Here is a 20,645-nt window from a genome sequence, read left to right as displayed (position 1 = left end):
CAAAGTACTGAGCTTAATATCAAGTATTTTAATATCAGATTTAATTCTATTTTCCACTGTGGATGAAACATATCATTCTCATGCACTTTGCATCCATGATTTGTCCATGTAATATCAATGGTATTGTAATTATAATATGCACTTCACATCCATGGCAATCTTTACATGTATACCCATTAGAGTTGATTGCAAAGTTAATAATAGAAATAATCTTACCTAAGGATCAAGATCTCCACATAAATTCACTCTTTTTAACACTTAAATGCTACTGTGTGTGTGTAGGGGACTTCATTGGGACTATTTCCAATGAATCAGTTCATTACAAGACATCATTTTGTTATAATGGTGAATGTTACAGCATGAATTCAGTGTAATTCACTATTCACAAAGAACGTTTTTTTGGGATATCAAAGTTACCAGAGGCTTTACTCTCTCTGACACTCCATGACAGAGAGAGAGAGAATCTGCAGTAACAGTGTTTGTGATAAATTCAAAGATACACTGCTCAAAACAATTAGGGGATATTTTAGTTTCTGTCGGATAATTATAAATTTCTGCAAATAATTATAACTATTGGGTACTTTATACATCAATAAATATTTCTTACTCATGGATAGGGTGCAATTGATGAGATATTGTTTAAATAATCAATATTTATTACAAATTTAAATAAATAAATAAATAAAATGAGAGTACAACATAACAAAATTTCATGCCAGTTGGGGCGTCGCCCGGTTAAACAAGGCCGCCGTTGTTTTCGTCACGGAACCAGGGCGAACAGTGAAAAGTCAGCTACTGGAACAAACCTGAAAACACACCCCAACTCTACATCACCAGAGTTAAAGATCGGTACTATCAACATAAGAAGCCTAAATGGCAAAGAAATGGAGCTAGCTGAGGAATTAGATAAGTACCAGATCGACATAATAGGGGTGACTGAAACAAAAAAGACCAAAACTGGTGAGATCTTTCTGAGCAATAAATACAAAATATTATATTCAGGCAATGACAATCAAGGAAAAGAAGGAGTAGCCACAATATTCAACACAAAATATGAGGCTAATCTTCTTAAATGGCAAGCAGTCTCAAGTAGAGTGATGTGGGCAAATATGAGAATGGGGAACTGGACAATGAGACTTATTTGTGCCTATGGTCCCACAGAAGGTTCTACTAAGGTAGAAGTGGAGGAATTTTTTGATGCTTTAGAAAAAGCAACTGACACAATAAAAAAGGAAAAGTTGGTCCTTGTTGGGGATCTGAATAGCAGAGTAGGAAATGATTGTCAAACATACAAAAATATTTTGGGAAACTTTGGAGAAAAGAGCAAAGCTAATAATAATGGCAAATACCTGTTGGATTTCTGCTCAGGACATGGACTGGTTATTACTAACACGATGTTCCAACATAAAAATGTGCACAAATTCACATGGAGAGAAGAAGCAAGGAAAGTCTCACTGACTATGTTATTGTTGATAGTGATGTTTTCTCCCTGGTACAGTACACCAGAGTGTACAGAGGATTTGAAATTAGAAGCGATCACTATTTAGTCTTGAGCAGGATAAAATTGAATTTCATATTGAAAAGAATAATATGTAAGAAAGTTTTAAAGTGAATAAAAGTTGAGCAGTTCTCAGATGTGAACTGTAGACTAACATACACAAAGATTATTGAAGAAAAAATGAAAGAGTTTGAGAACAGGAACCAAACTTTGGAGATTCGGTGGCAAACATTGAAGAAAACCCTGATTGATTCAGCCAGAGAGGCATGTGGTGAGGTTGTCTGCAAGGATAGAAAAATCAGGACTCCATGGTGGACACAGGAAGTTAAAGAGGTAGTGAGGGAAAAGAAGAAATCATATCAAAAGTTCCTGGCATTTGCTCTTAGAGAATACAGACACAAATGTAAGAAAGCAAAACATTGTGTAAAACTAGCTAAACAAAAGTCATGGGAGGACTTTGGCAAGAACATAGAAAATAAATATCAAGAAGGTGATAAGATATGCTGGAGGTTGTTGAAGCTTAGAAATGGAGGAAAAAGTGCTGTAAAAGGAGTTAGAAATGATAAAGGTTACATGAAAACAGGAGAAAAAGTATGGAGTAATTACTTCGAAAAATTGCTAAATGAAACAAGCAGTGATAGCACAGTGGTAAAAAACACTCAACAGGCACACAGCCAGGAATACATATCCATACTAGAAGTAGAAAAAGCCATCAAAAGCTTGAAATGAGGAAAGAGCAACAGGAGTAGATGATATTCGACCAGAAATGCTTTAGTAGGGTGGTATAAAAGTCTTACAGTGGCTGCACTGCATGGTTCAGAAAGCCTGGACAGAGGGATGAATTCCCAATGATTGGAGTAGAGCTCTAATAGTACCCATATATAACAAGGGAAATAAAACTGAATGTGAGAATTACAGAGTCATTTCCCTACTGAGTGTTCCTGGCAAGATCTATGCAAGTATACTTGAGAAATGGTTGAGAAGAATAGTGGAAGAAAAGCTTGGTGAAGAACAAGCTGGATTCAGGCCAAACAGAGGATCAGATCTTCACTTTATGACAAATAGTCGAGAAAGCATGGGAATATAACAAAGATCTGTATTTAAGATTTGTTGACTTGGAAAAGGCATATGATAAGGTGCCAAGAGAAAGAAGCTATTCAATACACTGCAGTTATATGGTGTCAATGGGGCATTATATCAAGCAATACTTAGTTCTTTATTTGAGTTGTAAGTCAGCAGTTAGAATTGAAGGAAATACAGGAAGATGGTTTAATGTTAAATCTGGTGTGAGACAAGGATGTACATTATCCCCCTCTGTTATTGATTATCTATAGGGATCAACATTATGAAGGAAAGTGGTATTAAACATGATATCAGAATTAGAGATGTTAATGTCAGCTCTTTGCTTTATGCGGACAATGTTATACTTCTAAATAAATCCGCTACAAATTTGCAAGAGTCCCTGACTAAATTGAATAACTGTTGTAATAGATATAGTATGTAGGTCAGCATTAAAAAGACAAAGACAATGAAAATAGGTAGAATTGTTGAAAATGTTAACTGTGTTGTGAACAGGGAACCTGTTGAACAAGTAAAACAATAACAACTCATGGACAATGAAAATAGGCAGAAGCATTGAAAATATCAACTGCAATGTGAATGGAGAACCTATAGAACAAGTAAAATATTTCAGCTACTGAGGCACGATTTTTAGTGAAGATGGTAAATTAAATATGGAAATAGACAACAGAATCAACAAAGCTGGTATGGTAGGAAGTCAATTGAATAAATTCATATGGAATAAGAGAGAAGTTAGTCAGAACACTAAAGACTTGACCAAAGACTAGAGACCACAGATATGAGAGTCCTGAGAAAGATTAGAGGTGTGAACAGATGGCATCAATGGCAATATCATATTAAAAACAAGGCTTTAGGAAAGAACTTGACATTGTCAGCATCCAGGAATGCATTAGCAGAGCTAATCTCAGGTGGTATGGTCACTTAAACAAAATGGACAAGGAAGATTAGCAAAACAAGTGTTCTCTGCCAGGTTTGCAGGAAAACGACCCAGAGGAAGACCAAGATATAGGTGGATTGATACGGTACAATGTACCTTAGACGATAGAAATATAAGATCTCATATGATAATATTGGAGTCTTGACAAGTAATAGACTGATTTGGAGGAAAATTGTAGATAAGAAGTTAGTAATGATGATGTAAATTTTTCACGTAGTACTATCATATCCTGTACACCCCTTGAGGGTACAAGTCAGGAATTGGATGATGATGATATTACAAATTTAACAAATTATACATTTTAGCATGAAATAATTTTAACAAAAATAGTCAAAAACGATTTTGTTAATTTTTAATAGGGTGTATGATCTCCATTAACAGCCAAAACAGCGGTAGATATCATGATTGCATGGACCGGATAAGATGATCAAACAGTTCTTGTGGGATATTTCCCACTCTTCTGTGAGAGCAATTTCAAGCTCTAGAAACAATCGTGGTGGCACCACTTGAGCAGAAACACCTACCTAAAGCATCCTAGGCATGTTCGATTGGATTACAATCCAGTGAACAAGCAGACCAGTCCATTCATTCAATACCTTCTTCCTCAAACCACTCTTGTACCAAATTTGCACGGTGTGGATGAGCATTGTCATCCATAAAAATAAATTCTTGGCAGATTGCAGCAGCATATGGACATTTTTGAACTATAGGTTCCAAAATCTCATCACGATACCTTTGGGCTGTTAAGGAACTGTTTCTGATAAAATAGAGATCAGTATGGCCACCTATACTTATTCCAGCCCATACCATCAAACTCCTACCTTGATGTTGGAGTCTTTCACAAACAAACTGTGGATTTATATCAAGTATTTTAATATCTTTTCTTTGTGTTTTAAACTTTAAGTTAACTTTTACCTCTGAAGATGTAAGTCAAACGACTTACGAAACTTGTCGGGTCTTTTATTAATTCACTGTGCTTTACATAGCTTATTAAAAAAATGTGGTCCAAATTACTGGAATATACCATGTGAACTTCTAAAACCACAGAAACCTTCACTTACAATTAAACACTTACAGTGAGTGCTTTTGGTATAAAGTTACGCAACTAGAGAAATTATGTATTAAACATTTTAATTTCATCAACTGTTTTATATTCTTAATCCGACGTAGAAATAACAAAATTGTTCCTAAGTTCATCCAAATCAAGCATGCATTCCATACAAATAAAGCCAACAGAATTTACTGAAGAATGGAACTAGCAATTTTGAAAGAAAGGATTGCAGCCACTAGATCTGAATTAGCACAAATAAGCCAGGATACATTTTCTCTACATAGTGAGTTAGCCACATCTCTTCCGTCCCACCTATGGAACAATATTGACATCCATCACATATAACAAGGCTACGGCAATCTCTGATCGGAAGAAGCATACTTTAATCAGAAAATTCAACTTACTACTTCACAAAAAACAAAAACAAAGAAAACACCTAGTTTATGCCAATGTAGTTATCAACCTTTCTTCAAGAGTCCTATCAAGAGAAGAAATAATCTACTCCTAAAAGGTTTTAACTTTACCTTAACACCATGTTTCATCCCAAAAATTGACATAACGGCTCAAGTAAAAAAGGAATAAATACTTCGTAATACATCAGATCTCATCCGCATACAAACCACAGCATTACTATTGCAAAGTAAATTACCTCAAAGGAATCTTCCTTACACGGAATCCTTCCTTCAAAGAATTAAAATCAGACAAAAATATCATTATAATCAAAGCAGATAAAGGGAATGCAACAGTAGTTTTGAACTCTGAAGATTATAATAATAAAATAAAAACTCTTCTTGAAGATTCTAATACCTCATCATCATCATCAAATTCCTGCCATGTACCCTCAAGGGGTGTACAGGATATGACAGTACTACATGAAAAAATTACATCATTACTAACTTCCTATCTACAATTTTCCTCCAAATCAGTCTGTTACTTGTCAAGACTCCAACATTATCAGATCTTATATTTCTATCGTCTAAGGCACATTGTACCGTATCAATCCACCTATATCTTGGTCTTCCTCTGGGTCGTTTTCCTGCCAACCTGGCAGAGAACACTTGTTTTGCTAATCTTTCCTCTCCCATTCTATTTAAGTGACCATACCATCTAAGATTAGCTCTGCTAACGCATTCCTGGATGCTGACAATGTCAAGTTCTTTCCTAATATCCTCATTTTTAATATGATATTGCCATTGATGCCATCTGTTCATGCCTCTAATCTTTCTCAGGACTCTCATATCTGCAGTCTCTAGTCTTTGGTCAAGTGTTTTACTTCTGACCCAGCTCTCAAATCCATAAGTTAAAATTGGTTTGAACACTGTCTTGTATACAGCGAATTTAGTGTTCAGACTAATTTCTTTCTTATTCCATATGAATTTATTCAATTGACTTCCCACCATACCAGCTTTGCTGATTCTGTTGTCTATTTCTATATTTAGTTTACCATCTTCAGTAAAAATTGTGCCTAAGTAGCTGAAATGTTTTACTTGTTCCACAGGTTCTCCATTCACAACACAGTTGACATTTTCAATGATTCTGCCTATTTTCATTGTCTTTGTCTTTTTATTGCTGACCTTCATACCATATCTATTACAACAGCTATTCAATTTAGTCAGAGAATCTTGCAGACTTGTAGCGGATTTATTTAGAAGTATAACATCATCCGCATAAAGCAAAGAGCTGACATTAACTTCTCCAATTTTGATATCAGGTTTAATACCACATTCCTTCATAATGTGATCCATATAGATAATGAATAACAGAGGGGATAATGTACATCCTTGTCTCACACCAGATTTAACATTAAACCATCTTCCTGTACTTCCTTCAATTCTAACTGCTGACTCACAACTCAAATAAAGACTAAGTATTGCTTGATATAATGCCCCATTGACACCATATAACTGCAGCGTATTGAATAGCTTCTCTCTTGGCACCTTGTCATATGCCTTTTCCAAATCGACAAAACTTAAATACAGATCTTTGTTATATTCCCATGCTTTCTCGACTATTTGTCGTAAAGTGAAGATCTGATCCTGACAGCCTCTATTTGGCCTGAATCCAGCTTGTTCTTCACCAAGCTTTTCTTCCACAGTTCTTCTCAACTGTTTCTCAAGTATACTTGCATAGATCTTGCCAGGAACACTCAGTAGGGAAATACCTCTGTAATTCTCACATTCAGTTTTATTTCCCTTTTTATATATGGGTACTATGAGAGCTCTACTCCAATCATCGGGAATTCGTCCCTCTGTCCAGGCTTTCTGAATTATGCAGTGCAGCCACTGTAAGACTCTTATACCACCATACTTCAGCATTTCTGGTCGAATATCATCTACTCCTGCTGCCTTTCCACATTTCAAGCCTTTGATGGCTTTTTCTACTTCAAGTATGGATATGTATTCCTGACTGCATGCCTGGTCAGTGTTTTTTATCACTGTGCTGTCATCACTGCTTGTTTCATTTAGCAGTTTTTCAAAGTAATTACTCCATACTTCAAGAATATCTTTTTCTCCTGTTTTCATTTCACCTTTATCATCTCTAATTCCTTTTACAGCACTCTTTCCTCCATTCCTAAGCTTCTTCAACAACCTCCAGAATATTTTGTCACCTTCTTGATATTTATTTTCTATATTCTTGCCAAAGTCCTCCCATGACTTTTGTTTAGCAAGTTTTACACACTGTTTAGCTTTCTTACATTTGTCTCTGTATTCTGTAAGAGTAAAAGCTGACATATTTGCCAGGAACTTTTGATATGCTTTCTTCTTTTCCTTCACTGCCTCTTTAACTGTGTCCACCAGGGAGTTCTGATTTTTTTATCCTTGCACACAACCTCACCACATGCCTCTCTGGCAGAATCAATCAATGTTTCCTTCAGAGTTTGCCACTGAATCTCCAAGGTTTGATTCCTGTTCTCAAACTCTTTCATTTTCTTTTCAATAATATTTCTGTATTTTAGTCTACAGTTCACATCTGAGAGCTGCTCAACTTTTATTCTCTTTAAAACTTTCTTACATGTTATTCTTTTCAATATGAAATTCAATTTTATCCTGCTCAAGACTAAATAGTGATCACTTCCAATTTCAAATCCTCTGTACACTCTGGTGTCCTGCACCAAGGAGAAAACATCACTATCAACAATAACATAGTCAATGAGACTTTTCTTATTCCTAGCCTCTTCTCTCCATGTGAATTTGTGCACATTTTTATGTTGGAACATGGTGTTAGTAATAACCAGTCCATGTCCTGAGCAGAAATCCAACAGATATTTGCCATTATTATTAAATGGCAAATATCTGTTGGATTTCTGCTCATTCTAATACCTATAAATCTTTATTTAGACAGAGATCCCACTTGGCATGCTCACAATAAAACCAATGATCTAATCAAATAGATACCTAATTGGACTCAAGAACTCAAAAGAACTCTACATTCAAAACACCCATTAGTTACAAGAATTTATGGTGTTCCAAAAATTCATAAGATAGGTATTCCCTTAAGACCAATAGTTGATGGTAGAGACTCTCCGACCTCTAATTTAGCAAAACATCTCACCAACATGATTTTACCTCATACAGGAAAAACATCTTTCATCAAGAACAGTACACATTTTATTGAAAAAGTAAAAGATATTTATATTGGACTTTTAGACATCTTAGCAAGTTTGGATATTATCAGCCCTATTTACAAATGTTCCAAGAAACAAAACTGTGAATCTCCTAGAAGACCTTTTTCCTCTGGACATCGTAGATCTTTATAAACATTGTATAAATAATACTTTTTCATATATCAAGACAAATTTTGGGAACAAAAAGAAGGATTGGCTATGGGCTCTTCCCTCTCTCTGGCTTTAGCTAACCTATTTATGGAAAACTTTGAAAATAATGCTTTAAACAATTATCATAAAAAAACAAAAATATGGCTATGCTACGTAGACGATATATTCATCATATAGCCAGGAACAACAGATGAACTCGTTGCTTTCAAAGATTGTCTAAATAATTTGCATAATAATATAAAATTTACTTTAGAACTTAGGAAACTGCCTTTTCTAGACATTCTATTAGAATGTCAATGAAAAAGATAATAAACTTTCTTTCTCAATATATAGAAAACCCACCAACACAGGAAGATTTCTTAATGCGGCCTCACACCACCATCCTTCGCAAAAAATAGGTCTAATAAAAACCCTAAGGGACAGAGCGTATAACATTTCCAGCACAGAAAACCGAAGAATTAGAATATTTAACACAGATCTTTCAAAAGAATGGTTATGAAACCAAGACTATCAAAAAAATCCTCCACACACCTCCTACAAGCATCTCTCAGAAACAAGATTTCGAAAACGCTATCACACTTCCAGATATCAAAAATGTTACAGACAAGATGGCAAAATTACTTAACAAATATAACATCAAAATAGCCTTCTGTCGCTGGAAAAAATTTCGAGATTTCTACATCCCCCGAAACCTCATCATCCTTTAAAAAAACCAGGCGTTTACAAAATTTATTGTTCTTACGGCATCTGCTACGTAGGACAGACAGGAAGATCTGGGGATATTTGCATGAACGAACACCAAAAGGATGTGCAAAACAGAAGAGAACACATATCAGGTCTAGCTTTCCATACCACTTCCACCGGCCACAATGTACTCTGGCAGAAACAAACAAGTCATACATAGAAAAAAACTGTTATAAGGAAATTTAAAGAAGCTGCAAACATGCTTAAAATACCAACATAATGCAATAAAAATCAAGGATTAATTCTCCACCAAGTTTGGTCAGCTTTAATAAAAAATATACCTCAGTCAGACCTCGGACATTATGCACGTGAACAACAGAACGTAGCATCATCCAGCATTGTTTAAATTCAGCACTGCTTTGAATCTGCATTCTGATTTTTAATTTTATGAATAGTCAGATGGCTACAACTGTATAGCATGAACTAGTACTAATAATTTCTCTTTTCATTGTTGATGTCCCACACAATGAAAATCCTAGAAAGGGTTCTTCATGGAAGATTAAGGAAGGGGGTGGAGATTGCAAAGGAACAATTTGGCTTCATGCCTGGTAGATCAACAACAGATGCTATCTTTGGGTTACGGCAGATGATGGAAAAGTTTCGAGAGAAACAACGGGAGCTACATCTGGCATTTATTGATCTGGAGAAAGCATACAATAGAGTGCCAAGGCAAGAAGTCTGAAGGTGTCTGAGGGAGAAGAAGGTTCCGGAGAAATATGTCAGGTTGGTGCGGGAGATGTACAGAAATGTGAAGACGAGTGTTTAGACCTGTCTGGGACAGACCGAAAGTTTCAAGTAGCAGTTGGCTTGCATCAAGTCCGTTTCTGTTTAATATTGTGATGGAGGTAGTGACAGAGGAGGTGAGAGGAGATGCGCCTTGGACAATGTTGTATGCAGATGACATCTTGCTTCCTGAAGATTCAAGAGAAGAAGTGGGAACTAAACTGGAAAGATGGAGAAAAGTACTGGAAGAGAGAGGTATGAGACTGAGCAGAAGTAAGACAGAGTATATGTGTTGCACAGTGGGCAGCAGCAGCCATGAGACAGATCTGGAGCTGGAAGGAAATGTCATCAGGAAGGCGAGGGACTTTAGATACTTAGGTTCAACAGTGGAAGAAGATGGATGGAGGAGCTGAGTAGGAAGTGGGATGCAGGATACAAGCAGGTTGGAGGAACTGGAGGGTGATGGCTGGAGTGTTATGCGATAAGAGGGTACCAATCAATCTGAAAGGCAAAATCTATAGGACAGTAGTGAGGCCAACTATGACATATGCTATAGAAACTGTGGCCCTGAGGAAAAATAACATCAGCAGGATGGAAGTAGCAGAGATGAGAATGGTTAGGTGGATGTGTGGTGTGACCAGAAAGGATCATCTGAGAAATGACTATGTGAGGGGAACAGTGAAAGTTACAAACTTAGGAGTGAAGATACAGGAGGCAAGGTTGAGATAACTTGGTCACGTGATGAGGAGGGAGGACGAATATGTGGGAAGAAGGGTCATGCAGCTGGATGTGCAAGGAAGGAGGAAGCGTGGGCGGCCAAAGAAGAGATGGAGGGAGCTGGTAGAAGAGGACTTGAGGATGGTGACAACCCAAGACAGGAGGATGTGGAGGAGACTCATCATCAACAGTGACCCCACTTAAGTGGGAGAAGCTGCAGTTCAGGGGTAAAAGTTAACTTTAAGTTAACTTTTACCCCTGAAGATCCAAGTCAAATGACTTATGAAACTTGTCGGGTCTTTTATTAATTCATTGTGTTTTATATAGCTTATTAAAAAAATGTGGTCCAATTACTGGAATATATCATGTGAACTATGGATTATTTCTTGTTCCACTTTTATGCCATATCAAGATACATCGGTTATCTAGTTGCAGACTGAACCTGGACTCATCACAATTGAACACCACAATTTGTTCAATTGTGATGTTCCTGTGCCCAAATTCTCCAGGCTCTTTTGTGATTTGCAGTAAGTGGAATGCAAACCATTGGTCTTAAAAAGCATATAAACATATGGCATGATGACGATTTCGAACATTTCCTGTCTCCAGAAAGTGATTCCAAATTTGCGAAATTATGCTTTGAGATACATAACACACTTGTCTGACAACATGCTGTGTTTGTCCAGCTTCTAATCGACCAATGGCTCTCCAAGCTATGGATTCTGGGATATCATGTTGCTCTGCCATTTTTAACAAAATAATGGATGGTAGATGACACAAGTTTATAATTGAAGTGATAATTATGCACTGTGGAAGTGAGCACATCATGCCACTCTTTTATACCCACACATGCTAATACGGCTAAGATGCATTTAGACAAGTCTTTACATGATTTTGTATGCAGTTGCGCATTCTATACTGTTGTATATTAAAAATATTTTAAAATAAATTTTACATTTGTAAATTATTTTTATAACTTAATAATTTACAAGAAACCAAAATATTTCCCGAATTGTTTTGAGCAGTATATTTCTTTTATTTATGCAAGCATTTTGTTTTTTTATGCCAGTCTAGTCTCTCTCTCTCTCTCTCTCATTATCCTCATGTGTTTAGGCATTTGATGTATTTTGTATCATAACATACTTTTTTTTTACACTGACTTGATCAATAATTTTATTTGAGATACTTAGAGTAAAAATTGATTGCCTACCTCCAATTTTGCCTGTAGAGCACAATGCACATCTTGAACCTGAGATACCGTAGTGTCATTGGAAGAGGAGGATAGCCTATGTATCAAAAAAACCAAAGATTACAATAATCATTATACATTATGCTAACATACAGCCATTAAATAAATAAATAAAGATATATTTCTATTTTATTTTTTGTTAATGCAAAAACGGGACACTAAAATGCAATTGTAAAAAAAATATGAGAAGCTAATATTTTAATTCTTTAAGATTTTTTGCTGTGCATTCAAAAATGTCAGTGCATTTACTATATAACAGATCTATAATATCAACTACTAACATCATCATCATCATCATCAAATTCCTGATATATACCTTCAAGGGGTGTACAGGATATGATAGTACTAAAGGACAAATTTACATCATTACTAACTTCCTATCTACAATTTTATTCCAAATCAATCTCTTACCTGTCAAGACTCCAACATTATAAGATCTGATATTTCTATCTTCTAAGTCACTCTTTACTGTATCAATCCACCTATATCTTGGTCTTCCTCTGGGACTTTTTCCTGCCAACCCGGCAGAGAACACTTGTTTTACTAATCTTTACTCTCCCATTCTGTTCAAGTGACCACACCACCTGAGATTAGCTCTGCTAATGCATTCCTGGATGCTGACAATGTCAAGTTCTTTTATAATATCCTCGTTTTTAATATGATATTGCCATTGACGCCATCTGTTCATACTCCTAATCTTTCTCAGGACTCTCATATCTGCAATCTCTAATCTTTGGTCAAGTGTTTTACTTCTAACCCAGTTCACAGATCCATAAGTTAATATTGATTTGAACACTGTCTTGTAAACAGCTAATTTAGTGTTTTGGATAATTTCTCTCTTATTCCATATAAATTTATTCAGTTGACTTCCTACCATACCAGCTTTGTTGATTCTGTCATCTATTTCCATATTTAATTTACCATCTTCACTAAAAATCATACCTCAGTAGCTGAAATGTTTTACTTGTTCTATAGGTTCTCCATTCACAATGCAGTTAATATTTTCAATGTTTCTGCCAATTTTCATTGTCTTTGGCTTTTTAATGCTGACCTTCATACCATATCTAATATAATAGTTATTCAATTTAGTTAGGGAATCTTGCAGACTTGTAGTGGATTTATTTAGAAGTATAACATCATCCACATAAAGCAAAGAACTGAGATTAACATCTCCAATTTTGATAACATGTTTAATACCACTTTCCTTCATAGAGTGATTCATATAGATAATGAATAACAGAAGGGATAATGTACATCCTTGTCTGACACCAGATTTAACATTAAACCACCTTCCTGTACTTTCATTTCTAACTGCTGACGTACAACTCAAATAATGACTACATATTGCTTGATATAATGCCCCATTAACACCATATAACTGTAGCATTTTGAATAGCTTCTCTCTTGGCACATTGTCATATGACTTTTCGAGATCTACAAAACTTAAATACAGATCTTTGTTATATTCCCAGGATTTCTCAACTATCTGTCGTAAGGTGAACATAAACAATTTTATATTCTTGGCTTCTGATCTTGAAGCTTCCATTTGGCCTGAATCCAGCTTGTCTTCACCAAGCTTACTCTTCCACAATCCTTCTCAACCGTTTCTCAAGTATACTTGCATATATCTTACCAGGAACACTCAATAGAGTAACACCTCTGTAATTCTCATATTAAGTTTTATTTCTCTTTTTATATATGGTACTATGAGAGCTCTACTCCAATCATCTAGAATTTGTCTCTCTGTCCAGGATTTCTGAACTATGCAGTGCAGCCACTGTAAGACTTTTATACCTCCATACTTGAGCATTTCTAGTCAAACATCTACTCCTGCTGCCTTTCCACATTTCATGCTATTGATGGCTTTTTCAACTTCAAGTATGGATATTCGAAATTTTGGTTTAAGTCAATAAGAATACAATTTAGTTGGCTAAATCCCAAATTGCCAGCCCATCCTCGTCCGTTCAGTACACAGCTAGATACCTAACAGGGTGCACCACGAGAAGGTGAGGATTGGACATTAGGTCAGAATCTCTGGTCGGTTCTCCGCATTCCTTTAAAGGCTATGTGGAGGTCTCCTCTCAGTTATATAGCTTTGACCCTTAAGCACCCCATTGCCTACTGTTATCAATCATTATAATTAGATAAACCTCAATTAATTAGTAGTGAATTTATATGACTAAGCAACATCAAATTTGTTACATCAAAGATGATTTAATAGCATTTATATCATTTAGAACAAAAAGTAGGAGAGCCACGATTTTTATCTTCTAAGCCACTTTTTACTGTATATCAATCCACCTATATCTTGGTCTTCCTCTGGGTCTTTTTCCTGCCAACCAGGCAGAGAACACTTGTTTTTACTTATCTCTCTTTTCCCATTCTGTTAAAGTGATCTTACCACCTGAGATTAGCTGTGCTAATACATTCCTGGATGCTAACAATGTTAAGTTTTTTATAATATCCTCATTTTTAATATGATATTGCTACTGATGCCATCTGTTCACGTCTCTAATCTTTCTCAGGACTCTCATATCTGCAGTCTCTATTCTTTGGCCAAGTGTTTTATTGATAACCCAGCTCTTGGATCCATAAATTAAAATTCATGTTTATAAATTTAGGGACACAAAAACACACGTGTTGAACAGATTATTTTATTAATTACTAATAAAATAAAACTTCACGTTTAGACCCCTGTATCGAGGTCACCATCGGTAGGATACAAGTGTACAAGTATAAATTAAAATTGGTTTGAACACTGTCTTGTATGCAGCTAATTTAGTGTTTTGACTTATTCCATATAAATTTATTCATGTGACTTCCTACCATACCAGCTTTATTGATTCTGTTGTCTATTACAATATTTAATTTACCATTTTCACTAAAAATCGTGCCTAAGTAGCTGAAATATTTTACTTGTTCTATAGGTTCTCCATTCACATTGCAGTTGATATTTTCAATGCTTCTGCCTATTTTCATTGTCCATGAGATGTTATTGCTGACATTCATACCAAATCTATTACAACAGTTATTCAATTTAGTTAGGGACTCTTGCAGACTTGTAGCGGATTTATTTAGAAGTATAACATCATCCGCAAAGAGCTGACATTAACATGTTTAATACCACTTTCCTTCATAATGTGATTCATATAGATAATAAATAACAGATGGGATAATGTACATCCTTGACTGATACCAGATTTAACATAAAACCATCTTCCTGTACTTCCTTCAATTCAAACTGCTGACTTACAGCTTAAATAGAGACTATGTATTGCTTGATAGAATATTCCATTTACACCATACAACCGTAGCATTTTGAACAGCTTTCCTCTTGGCACCTTTTCATAGGTCTTTTCCAGATCTACAAAACTTAAATACAGATCATTGTTATATTCCCATGATTTCTCAACTATTTGTCATAAAGTGAAAATCTGATCCTGACAGCCTCTATTTGGACTGAATCAAGCTTGTTCTCCACCAGGGTTCCCTTCCACAATCCTTCTCAACTGTTTCTCAAGTATACTTGCAAAGATTTTACCAGGAACACTGAGTAGGGAAAAATTTCTGTAATTCTAATATTCGGTTTTATTTCCCTTTCTCTCATCTGGAATTCATCTCTTTTCTCTTTCTCTGTTCAGGCCTTCTGAACTATGCAGTGCAGCCACTGTAAGACTTTTTTATACTTCCATACTTGAGCATTTCTGATCGAATATCATCTAATCCACTGCCTTTCAACATTTCAGGCCTTTGATGGCTCTTTCTACTTCAAGTATGGATATGCATTCCTGATTGCATGCCTGGTCAGTGTTTTTAACTACTGTGCTGTCACTGATTGTTTCGTTTAGAAATTTTTTGAAATAATTACTTCATACATCAAGGTTATTTTTTTCACCAGTTTTCATGTTGCCTTTATCATCTCTAATTTCTTTTACAGCACTCTATCCTCCATTTCCGAACTTTTCCAACAGCCTCCAGAATATTTTGCCACCATCTTGATATTTATTCTCTATGTTCTTGCCAAAGTTTTCCCATGACTTTTGTTTAACTTTCTTATATCTGTCTCTGTATTCTCTAAGAGCACAAGCTGATTTATTTGTCCCATATACAATAGTATGGTGCTATTGTATATGGGACAAGAAGTATTAAATAAAATCAATATTTCAAAAATAATTGATGAATTTGCTGGAGAAAAATTGAGGAAAAAATTTATTTAACTTTTTACTTCAACTTAAATATATTTATTATTATTAATTTTACGTACAACTCCAGGGAGTTGACAGACTCATCGAGGGAGGCCCTAACATCATGTCAAGAACAACTATTCTACATTCACACAGTATCTATCATACCTCGCCTTGAACTCATTCACAGTCATAGAACCCACAACAGACTCTGGCAGCTTATTCCACTTATTCACCACTCTCCAAGTAAAAATCCTACCTCTGACACCCTTGCTAACCACATTCTTGCCCAGCGTTAATATATGGCCCTTAGTCCTCCCACCACCAGTCCTATTCTCAAAAATATCTTCTGAATTAATCTTATAAAAACCTTTAGTAATTTGAATGTCTCAATCATATCACCCGTTTTCCACCTATCAACCAATTTCTGCAACCCACAAATCTTCAACCTGTTCTCATAATGTTCATTCCACAGACCTACTATCATCTTGGTCACTCGTCTCTGGATCCTCTCCACCTCCTCCCCATCAAGAAGAAACCCTGGTGCCCATATCTGGGCACAGTAGTCTAGATGGGAACTTATCAAGTCTCGATACAGAGGAACCAATAACTTGTTTGTCTCTGCTTGTTAAAGTATTTTTCAGCAATCAAGTGATTTGATGAGCTGATTTAGCCATTTTTGCAATGAGCCCCCTAAATTTCAACTCCCTATCCACCAACACTCCCAAATCCCTGACCTCATCAATCTCCTGGAGTAAGGTTCCACCAATGTGATATACTGCTGCTAATCTTTTCACCCCAAAATGCATAACCTTACACTGTGCCACATTAAATCGACATCCATTTTCCTTAGCCCAGTCCTCCAAACTATTCAAATCATCTTGAAAAATTTTGACATCCTGTGCACTCACTATTGCTCTACCCAACTTTGCATCATCAGCAAACAAGTCAACACTTCCTCTCAGATCCTTTCCTATATCGTTAATGAACAAATTGAAAAGTAGTGGTCCAAGAACAGAGCCCTGCGGCACACCACTAGTCACAAGCAGTCTTTTGGACTCTACTCCTGAATAAACCACTCTCTGATATCTCTCCATCAACCGCCCTCCTATCCATCTCACCAACCCTATATCCATCCCCATATGCTGCAGTTTATTGATTAGAATTCCATGTGGTATCCTGTCAAAGGCCTTGGCAAGGTCCAGTAAAATCACTGTAAACCAATTGCCCTTATCCAGTTCAGCCATCACTGTGTTATAAAATGTGAGCAAGCTACTGAGGCATGATCTACCCTTCACAAAACCATGTTGTACCCCATACAGTATCCCATTTTCATCTATCCAATCCTGTATTTTTCTCTTGACTAATTTCTCCAAGACCGTGACACCGATTCCTGATATGCTAATCAGTCGGTAATTTACAACAGCAGTCTTGGAACCTCCTTTATGCAGTGGAACTATTTTCCCCTCTTTCCACCCCCTCGGGACTAACCCAGACCCGAGACTCAAATTAAACAAAATGGTCAAGGGCACTGACAATTCTTTAGCTGCTTCACGTATGACACGAGCTGGTATACCATCCAATCCCACAAAAGTATTGGCATTGAGGTTTTGTAATAGACTATTCACCTCCACTTCATTCACCACAATTCCCATATAATCTATTGGTTCATTCATTTCTGCAATGTCACCACCTGGATGATATACTCTTGCAAAGTGCTCGCTCAGTAATTCAACTATATCAACTGATTCGGTTACCTCCCTACCACTGGCATTCTTTAAAATCATTCTGCCATATACATTTTTTCTTTTACTTGCAACATATCAAAAAAACTGTTTGGGATTCTCTTTAGCCTGCATGGTAATTTTGCTTTTCTTGCCACACTCGTTACCCTTCTGGCCTGTGCTTTATACCATTCACGTGCGTGCTGGTCACCTTTCTCCTTAAATTCCCTCCATAGTTGTTTCTTTTTTTTGCAGCTTAAGCTTAATGGTGTTATTCATCCATTTAACCCCAACTTGATTTAGAGTTATTTCTTTCTTCTTTTCTTAAAATATTTTATTTTGTTGTAATTTTAATTTTTATATATTTTATGCCTGATGTTATAAAGAAAAATTTATTGCAATGTTTAGAAATAAAAATATTAAATCACATATTATGTGTGTTTATTTTTTTGTTATAGTGAAGCTCTAGTTCTCTTTATAACATATACATATAAACCTTTTTTTTAGGGAGCCCTTTAAATTTTACCACCAGGGGCCTCTAGCTGGCTTAATCTGCAACTGCTTTAAAGTACATCATTTCTATTAAGATTCCATGGTCTTTCAAATCTTATTTTAATAATATCACTTCTCTAAGAGATCTTGAAGTTACTTAGCCCCTACAAGAGAAGAGAAACAAGATGTTCATTGAAAATCAACATCTGAGTAGTTCTCTAACAACAAGGAGCTTGTTCTTTTTTTTTTCTCTCTCTCTTATATGTCTCGGTATGTCTTTATGAGCTAAGTATGTATCAGTAACACCAAGTGCCTTGTCTGGCTGAAGCATGTTTTGAAAGGTAGTTTGATTGTATATAACTGTCAGTCCTTTTTCAAATGAGTTGGATTTAATGTGAGTGAAACAGTTAGTTTAGAGATTGAAGGTGCTAATATCATGCTGCTGTTCGATGATAACTTTCTTGGATATATCTCTACAAATTTCATTAAGAGATATTCCTTTTAATCTGTATAAATTTTGACGAGATAAACAGAATGAAGGAAGTTCTTCAAACTCAATCTGTTGACAAATATTCTTTGCCATTACAGTCACAGTCAAATTGATGTTTGACTGTGACTGTAATGGAATTGCTTGTATTTCAATCTATCAGTAAATGAACTGTATATGATACATTAAGAATAGTCAACCAATAACTAAATTACTATGCTGATAATTATAATTGCAACAATGTTCTAATAATTAAAGAATATTTTTCATGATATTGCATGATTACAATACTTGCTCATAAATAACTGCATTAAAACAAAGAGTAAGAATAATGTTAAAGATAACAGTATGCAGTAACTGGTCTCACATAAGAAAAAATATAAGAGTGCAATGTGCAAAAATGGGATATTATTTAACAAATATTTCTTAAGTTTCTCATTACTTGTCTTATTTAATATTTTGCACTTTGATGAATTAATAATAAATTATTTAATTATTTCTGGTTTTAGTCAACAGAGAGTATAATTTGGTTGGCTAAGTCTAAAATTGCCTTCATAGTAAATATGTAATAATATTTTTTTTCTGCCTACTTACTCTGTACTATTGATAACTTCACTAAAGTGTCCAGAATGAATATTTACAGCTGCTGGGGGATAAAGTCGATATTCAGAATGGCTAGTACCACCAAGATTTACTATCCTCAATGGTACTGCTTCAAACTTCCTATATTAAAAATAAAATTTTCATAATTATGTATAATATCATGTTATTACAAAATGGAAATAAAGATATATATTTAGACTACATAGTTACTTAGAAATTGTTTTGTATACTGAGTCATTGTCTTGAAACATTTATTAATATTAACTAAAAAAAAAAAAGTATGGTGCCTGTCTTACCATCATAAATGTTCACATAAAAAGATCTTTGCATTTATCATTCATGCAAAAATACAAAATATCATACTGATAAAAAAAATAAAATGATAGGAAATGTGTAACAGTACTGGCATGAAGATCACATTGTAATATTATGTGAACTTGATTGTATGCATCCAGCAAAAAAAGTTATGTTGAGTATTTCTGTTCACGTGAAAGGCAAGTTGGTGGCCTCTGTACAGATAAGTAAAAAGTTTGGAGATACTGGATCAGTTTCAGTGCAACACAAACACTGCCACAGAGGAAAGTAGATCTTAATAAATAATGTGCATACAAATGAAATATTGGATAAAAGTCTGCAATCATCCAGGAAAAAGACATATAGCAAAAAATATAGGTATAAAGAAAACATCCATTCAAAGAATGGTTCATAAGCTGGGAGTTTTATAATATCACCTGAGATATGTTAGAGATTTTGTTGTGTATTTGTACTCTGCCAATGCCTAAAGAAATGGAAATTTACTCTGCAATACAGGGAGTCCTCGACCTACATCGTCCTCGACATGCATCGTTGACGTTACGGCGGTAATCCCATAAATAATTTAAAAAATAAATTTTGACTTGAAGCAGCACGACATAAAATTCAAACGTTGCAGGTGAGCGCAGTGGAAGAATACGCCGTTATGCGCCGTTTGTTTGGGAGAGGTGGCGTCGCTTGGGTCCCAGCATACATTCTTTGGGTACTGCGTGCTTTGTTTACATCTGCTTTCTCACTTTTGTGTTTGTGTTTTTTTGCGACTTTTTACCCTTCAATATGGCTCCCAAACCGATGGCAGTGTGTCAAAGAAAAGAAAGCCATTACATTAGAAGTGAAATTAGACATTATTAAAAGGGCAAAAAAGGGAGAAATGCCAACTAACATCGGCCGCACGTTGAACTTAAGTCGTACCACAATCGGGACTATTATCAAGGATAAAGTTCACATCCTTGAACATGTAAAAGGATTGGCGCCCATGAAATCGACTATGATTACGGAAAAATGTAAAATTGGAGATTGTTCTCATTTTTATGTTTGTTTTTTTATTACAGTTTCATTTTTGTCATTT

General features: G+C 35.5%; 1 protein-coding gene across 1 annotated transcript in view; it reads right to left on the bottom strand.

Moving 5' to 3' along the window:
- The window catches only part of LOC150106839 (BRISC complex subunit Abraxas 2-like), a 139,804-nt gene that overhangs the window by 40,680 nt on the left and 78,479 nt on the right, over nucleotides 1-20,645 (bottom strand). Inside the window, exons 5-6 of the mRNA XM_090392748.1 lie at nucleotides 19,256-19,384; nucleotides 11,736-11,811 (exon numbers count right to left, since the gene is read on the bottom strand). Coding sequence (XP_090248874.1) covers nucleotides 11,736-11,811; nucleotides 19,256-19,384 — 205 coding nt within the window. The remainder of the gene's footprint in view (nucleotides 1-11,735; nucleotides 11,812-19,255; nucleotides 19,385-20,645) is intronic.

Source organism: Typopeltis vanoorti, chromosome 5 (assembly GCF_054136105.1).
Source record: "Typopeltis vanoorti isolate ZY-2024b chromosome 5, IOZ_Tvanoo_1.0, whole genome shotgun sequence".
Lineage (NCBI taxonomy): Eukaryota > Metazoa > Arthropoda > Arachnida > Uropygi > Thelyphonidae > Typopeltis > Typopeltis vanoorti.
This window is presented reverse-complemented; position numbering and strand designations above follow the sequence as displayed.